The following is a 6,941-nucleotide window of genomic DNA, read 5'->3' as shown; positions in this document are numbered from 1 at the left end:
TCAGATGAAAGCTATGGATCCTTTCCTCAGACCAGGCTTGAAATTTTTCATACATTTTAAAGGGGTTTATGAATCCCTTGAAGCTGTGGACTTCAGGGAAAAAAAACCCACCTTCCAAAAGCACTGCTTTGTATCTAGTTCAGGATTGCTCAACAGCAGCACTATTGACATTTTAGGCTGGATTATTTTTTCTGGAATGCTATCCTGCCCATTGTAGAATGTTTAGCATCATCACTGTCCTCTACCCATGAAGTGACAACAGCAAACTCCCCTTCCAATTGTGACAATACAAAATATCTCCAGATATTCCCAAATGTCTCCTGTGGGGCAAAACTTCCGCCAGTTGAGAGTTACTAGTCTACCTCTTTCCTTGTTGTTTACCTTTGTCAAAACAATTTCTTTGTCATCATTTAATTTATACTCTATCTTTTAAAGTTTTACCTTTTTCATGTACATTTTAAGAATTACTGGAGTTCACATGGATCTCTCCTTTTTCCATTTTATGATTTTTACACTTTTTCGTATGCTTTTTCATTTGCTTTTCTTGCATCCCCAACTGATTATATGGTTTGAAGAGTAGAAACCCAGTATTACATATTAAGTTTATTTATTTTTTTAGTAATCTCTACACCCAATATGGGGCCCAAACTCACAACCCCAGGATCAAGAGTCCATGCTCTTCCGACTTAGCCAGGCACCCCAAGCTTCATATTATTAAAAGTTTCAAACCTATACAAAAGTAGGATAGTAAGGTGGACACGAATGTACTCATCACCCAGCTTCAATTATCAACTCATAGCCAGTCTTGTGGTAAGTACTTTGATTTTTTTTTTAATCTGTAGTGACTCCCTATTTTTTCAGAAAAAAAAAATCTTTAACAACTCTTTAACTTAACAGCTTAGACTCTTAACTACCTTTATTACCTACTCAGTCACAATTTACTAAACATCTAAAACATTCCAAGCACTGGGCTGAAATACTATAAATAAGCATTTAGTATACTAGACTCCCTTCATCCCCTTGTTGACCATCCACTCACCTTGTTTTAAACATTTCTGTTTTTTTAGAAAAACTTCCTGGAAACCTACACTAAGTTAATTGCTCCCAATCTTCATCACAATTGTTCCTTATACTTTTGTTATTGCACTTGGCATATTGAGGTGTAATTATTCATTTTTTAAAAGTTTATTTATTTATTTAGAGAGAGAGCCGTGTGTGCACGTGTGTGTGTGTGTGTGTGTGTGTGTGTGTGCGTGCATGCATGCATGCATGCATGCCTGAATGGGGAAGGGGCAGAAAGAGAGGAGAGAGAGAATCCTAAGCAGGCTCCATATTATCATAGCAGAGCCCAGTTTGGGGCTTGAACTCATGAACCATGAGATCATGACCTGAGCCAAAACCAAGAGTCAGACTGAGCCCACTAAGCCACTCAGGTGCCCCGAGGTGTGATTATTCATACATCACTAACTCACTACCATGAGCTCCTCGTGAACAGGAAACATTTTAATTTTCTCTGTATTTCCAATACCTAGCACCCAGCATTTAGCATGGCACATAGAAGCCAATGAATGCATATTTGCAGACTAAATGAATAAATTTTCTAGCATAATAATTTCCATGTAATAGTTACTAAGTAAACATTTATTGGATTATATTTAATAAACACTGTCAAAACAATGTAACCCACAGAAACAAAAAAGTTGTTAAAAGAGTTGAGCCAGTTTCACAGAATGCCTTTTCTGCCTCTCCCCTGGAGCCCTGTTCCCATCTCTATCCAAGATCTTGGGTTTTCTAAAAAAAAATCTAGGATAGGTTGCTTTTCTTCCTTCCTTTTCTAAATTTTAAGCAGACTTTAAGGCTCTAGTTATCTGTATTTGGGGTTTGGGAATCTTCTCAGTTTTTGCATTTTCTTTCAATTCGTGGCTTGAGAAACTTACCTGCAAAGCTCCTGAGCCAATTTGATTCATAGCTTTCCAGTGGAACTCTGACAAGAGCAAGGAACCTCAGCCAATATTTTTCCCAAGCTGTCACAGTATTTCAGGGCCAAGGTAATAAAGCCCTCTTCTGATTGCTGACACATCTGTCATCAGCTGTCCTCTGCAGGCAAAGGGAACTGCTATGCAAAGGTATGAAGGGGAGACAATGAATGGGGTTAGTTCAGGAAACTGAAATTAATTCAGTGGCTAACATAGAGGAATTAAATTTAATTGCAGCATGAACCTGGAGAGGTGGACAGGAACTACATCATGAAAACCATTGTGTCCTACTCAGGAAGGCGGACTGTTATCCTGAACGCTTTTCTAAGAAAATCTTTAAAATTATACATATCTTTTAAAAATTAAAATTTTTTATTCAAAGCAATACCTGTTCAATGTTGAATTTTTTACAAAGTGCAGAAATGTGGAAAAATTATTCTTAATCCATTCACTCAGAGATAACTATTTTAAACATTTAGATATGTTGGGGTGCCTGGGTGGCTCAGTCAGTTAAGTGTCTGACTCGTGAGTTAGGCTTCAGTCACGGCCTCACATTTCATGGGTTCAAACCCCAAATCGGGCTCTGCACTGACAATATGGAGCCTGCTTGGGATTCTTTCTCTCTCCCTCTCTCTCTCTGCTTCTCCCTGTTCGTTCATGTTCTCTCTCTTTCAAAATAAATAAATAAACTTAAAAATAGTAAACATTTAGATATGTTTTTATAAACATTTAGATATGTGCATATAAACATGAATAAAAAGAAAACAAAGGTCATACTACATATATTTATTGCTTTGTAACTTGCATTTTCATAAATACTTCACAATCAGTTGTCTTCTAAAACATGATTTTTGAAAAACATTTTTTTTCTTTGAGAGAGAGCACATGCTTTCGCGTGGGAAAGGGGCAGAGAGAGAGAGAGAGAGAGAGAGAATCCTAAGCAGGCTCCATGCTCAGTAGGGAGCCTGACACAGGTCCCTCCCACAATAGTGAGATCATGACCTGGGCCAAAATCAAGAGTCAGACACTCAACTGACTGAGCCACCCCAGGGACTTTTTTTTTTTGTTTATTTAACTTTTTTTAAATTTAACTTTAACTTTTTTTAAATTTAACTTTTTTAAAATGTTTATTTATTTTTGGGAGAGCATGAGCAGGGGAGGAGCAGAGAGAGAGGGAGACACAGGCTCCAAAGCAGGCTCCAGGCTTCTAGCCATCTGCACAGAGCCCAGAGGCAGGGCTTGAACTCACAAACTGCAAAATTATGACCTGAGCCCAAGAGGTCGGAGGCTAACTAACTGAGCCACCCAGGTGCCTCCCCCTCTCCAATTTAAATTTTTAAGTAGCCAAATCTACCAGTCTTTTCCTGTATTGTTTCCTCCTTTGCTTTTTTTTTTGTTTAGAAAGTTCCTCCCCTGAGGAGGCACCTGGGTGGTGACCCAGTCTGTTGAGCATCTGACTCTTGATTTTGGCTCAGGTTCAAGATCTCACGGTTTGTGAGTTAAGTCGGGCTTTGCACTCAGAGTGCTGAGCCTGCTTGAGATTCTCCCTCTCCCCTCTCTTTCTGCTCCTCTCCTCACTTTTGCGCACGAGTGCTTTTTCTCTCTCTCAAAATAAATAAATAAACTTAAAAAAATTTCCTCCCCTGAATGCTTCTAACCACTTCCTGTTTGGTGCTTTCAGATTCAAATAGATTCTTGCTTAAATAAACTCTTTGGGAAAAAAAAAGTTTCCTTCCATTCTGAGATCAAGTTTTTTTGTTTTTGTTTTTTTAAAGCATTTTTTTCTTCTAACTCCCTTATGGTTTTATTTAATACTTCAGGATTTCATTTTGATAGGGTGAGATAGGGTTCTAATCCTGCCTCCCCAATAGGGTTCAGTTAATCAGTTATCAGTTTATTAAATCCATCCTTTGATTCAAATGCTACCCTTATTATAATTGTTCTTATCATCATCCTGAGATTTCATCTATTGAGGGTTACAGGAATGAGAGCGTTTGGGGCAGTGAATAAACACCATAGGGATAGACAGTGCCACCAAAGGTATGAACATTTGGACCAGGAAGAGGGAAAACGGGAAAAATGTTGTGCCTGTTTGGATTATGGTGATTGCTACAGGTTTTTAATTTAGTAGTGGAATAATCGAATATGTATTTTTCAAGAAAGTTGCCCATTAAAATATCTAAATGAAAAATTTGAAGAGCAGGCAAAAGAAAACAGAGCAATCTTCCCCCAAATAACTGAGTCTATAAACGTAATTCCACAATCAGCTCACGAGCCATCTGTCACATGGACTACTGTACTTTAAACATTGCTCATATATAAAATTTGGGAGAGCAAGTTGGGTTATTTCGAGGATATTTCGCTTAGAGAAAATGAAACTTTATTTTTAAATGTGGTGCTCATCACTAATGTACTAATCCGTGCACAAATTCAATTCCTTCCTGCATTTTCATACTAACGTCGGCCTGAACAACTAAGGGAAACCCCATTGTTTGTGCGTCTTGAGCACCGGATTCCTTCCTGTTTTCCCTTTTTGCAAACGGCAGTTAAACACGGGAACAGGAGCCCGAAGACGTTAGCCCGCAACAGAAAGTTATTTTTTACTCTAACGGCGGTTTTCGTAACTGGGAAAGATACAAAAGTACGAAGTGCAGGTTACACCACAGAACTTCCCCGGGTTTCCTCTACTCCCCACTCGCGCGCGGGCACGTCGGGACTCGCGGGGTGCGCGGCGCTCAGCGACGCCACCGGGCGCCGGGAGGAGGCGCGCGCCGGCTGGAAACGCCCCTCGGTCTCCGCAGGCCGTGGAGGGTACCCGCGGCGGTGACGTAAGGGGGGCGGGGAGAGGCGCAGTATGGGGCTGCGGGGTTTTTGCCGGAACAGGAAACCTCTCCACGGGTGGAGGCGTGCGGCTGGCGTTGCACGCAGGCGCTGCGGGGCTGGCAGGTGTGCGGCGTGTGCACCTCGAAAGTGATGGAACTCGGCACGAGCGCCCCCGGGTAGCGCCGGTGAGGCTGCGGGGCCTGGCCCGGGCAGCCATGGGTCTCCTTCGCCTGCTGGTTCTGGCGATGCTGGCGTCCAAACCCGGTGTGACCGGTGGAGCCGAGGCCGTCGGGAACGACAGCGAGGGTAAGGTCAGGGGCGCCTCACTTCTGCAACCCAAAGTTGGTTTTGCATTTCTTGCAAGGTCGCAGCCCTCTTCGGGGTCTGTCCGTCTAGCAGGGCAGTTGATGAGTTCAGACCCGGTGGGAACGGATCAGGGTCCTTTCCTGCAGAAGGAAACTCGATGCTAAGGAGGCCTCACCGTCAACCTCCTAATTTAGGCTGGGCAAATGGGGAGAGGTAAGTAACTCTCCTGTTCAGACACGTTTTTATCTCCCTTTGAGAGAAGCCATGTTTGTAAGTTTAATTTAACACATTAAAACACCTCTGCTCTCCATTGGTATATCTGAGTCCTTGGACAGCGAGATTTGGTGCAGAACTAAGGGCTCTATGAATGATGTTCCTCCAAGCTGCAGAGGTTTTTTACACTCCAAAATCTGGGTGCTTTCACATTGGTTAGGCTCTCCAAAGTCCCAGAATGGGACTTTGGATGGTAGGGCATGTGCTTGGTGAATAGCTCGTGGTTTGTTAATATGAACCGTAAAAAAAGCACTAATTGTGCTAGGCTGATGGTAATCATGTGCTTTTCCGTGAGGTTAATCACATTCTTTTATTTTGAGCTTAAGAGACCAGTTGCAGTTTTGAACCAGTGTATTTTCTGAATAGTGTGGTTGTGTTCCTCATTGCTCATGTTTGGAAAGCTCTTGTGCAAACTGAATCGTAGAATCGCCGCAGAGGACTTAAGGCCAGAGCTGAAAAGGGCCGTTATATTTTTGCAGAAAAAATAGCCTTGTTAATAATATGGCACTAGCGTTCACCACGTGCTGTATGTGCCAGGTGCTTTCCATGGCATTGTAATTTAATCCTCACAACCCCAGGAGGTAAATTATCCTCCTTGCTTGGCAGAGGATGAAGCGGAGGCCCTGGATTTTGCTTAATACACAGGTGAACAATTGCTAGGGGCACAGGTGATATTTGAACCCAAGTGTGTCTTGCTGCAGTTTTAATTTGCATGGCCCTTCCACTTCAACAAAGCTGCCCTCCAAATTCTATTGAGTATGGTACTTTACCCTTAATTCTGTGAATTCTCATTCTTCAGAATAGCCTTATGAGGCAGGTAATGGAGATGGTGTCTCCATTTTAACAGGTGGAGAATTTGAGAGATTGAATTTGTAGTTGATCAAGGCTCCTGAGTCAGGAGGGCTGTGATCCACATCTTTTCTATTTCTGTACTTTTGTATTTAATACCTATGTTTGTGTTATCTGTAGTGCTAAATTTAAGGTAGCAGGCCATTTGTATACTTAGTTGAAAATGATCTCTTTTAAAAGGTGTGAAAGGTAGTATGTACATTTCTGTGTTTCCTTTCAGCTTCTGGGGCTAATGCAAATTCATAAGACATAAATGAAAAAGTATCTGAACTGTTTTTTTTTTTAATAGTTCATCTGTAGAGAATTATGACAACTAAGCTTTCACAGATCTAGAATTTGTGTCAAAGCACAGAGAGGTAAATTTTAGTAAAAAAAAAAAATAGAGTTGGATAACTTTAAGGTTTGAGTTTAGGATCTGATTGGGAAAGGAAAGGAGAAGATTAGGATTAGGCAGCTATTTTTAGAAAGAAATTATTAGAAAGAACAATTACCCTGGGTAAGAATGGAGGGGGCATATGAACAATAGAAGAGTGCCTGACTGTGGGTTAGTTAGATGGCAGAAAACATCTTTGGCAGAAAAAGCCGAGCCATTGTTTTTGAGAGGAGAGCCTTGGCCTGAGTGCTCTGTCTCCATGTTAGCCATTTGTCTGTAATATCGTTTGATGTGCTGTCTTTTTCCTTCCCACTCCCAAAGTCATAAGATCTAATTATGCC

General features: G+C 41.4%; 1 protein-coding gene across 2 annotated transcripts in view; it reads left to right on the top strand.

The window, feature by feature from the left end:
• The first annotated feature begins 4,843 nt into the window (after positions 1-4,843).
• The window catches only part of TM7SF3 (transmembrane 7 superfamily member 3), a 37,323-nt gene continuing 35,225 nt past the window's right edge, over positions 4,844-6,941 (top strand). For both annotated transcript variants that reach the window (XM_049627191.1, XM_049627193.1), the window contains exon 1: positions 4,844-5,105. In XM_049627191.1, coding sequence (XP_049483148.1) covers positions 5,015-5,105 — 91 coding nt within the window. In that variant the 5' untranslated portion in view covers positions 4,844-5,014. The remainder of the gene's footprint in view (positions 5,106-6,941) is intronic.

Source organism: Panthera uncia, chromosome B4 (assembly GCF_023721935.1).
Source record: "Panthera uncia isolate 11264 chromosome B4, Puncia_PCG_1.0, whole genome shotgun sequence".
NCBI classification, from domain to species: Eukaryota; Metazoa; Chordata; class Mammalia; order Carnivora; family Felidae; genus Panthera; species Panthera uncia.
The sequence above is the reverse complement of the archived record's forward strand: the minus strand, read 5'-3'. Positions and strand labels throughout refer to the sequence as shown.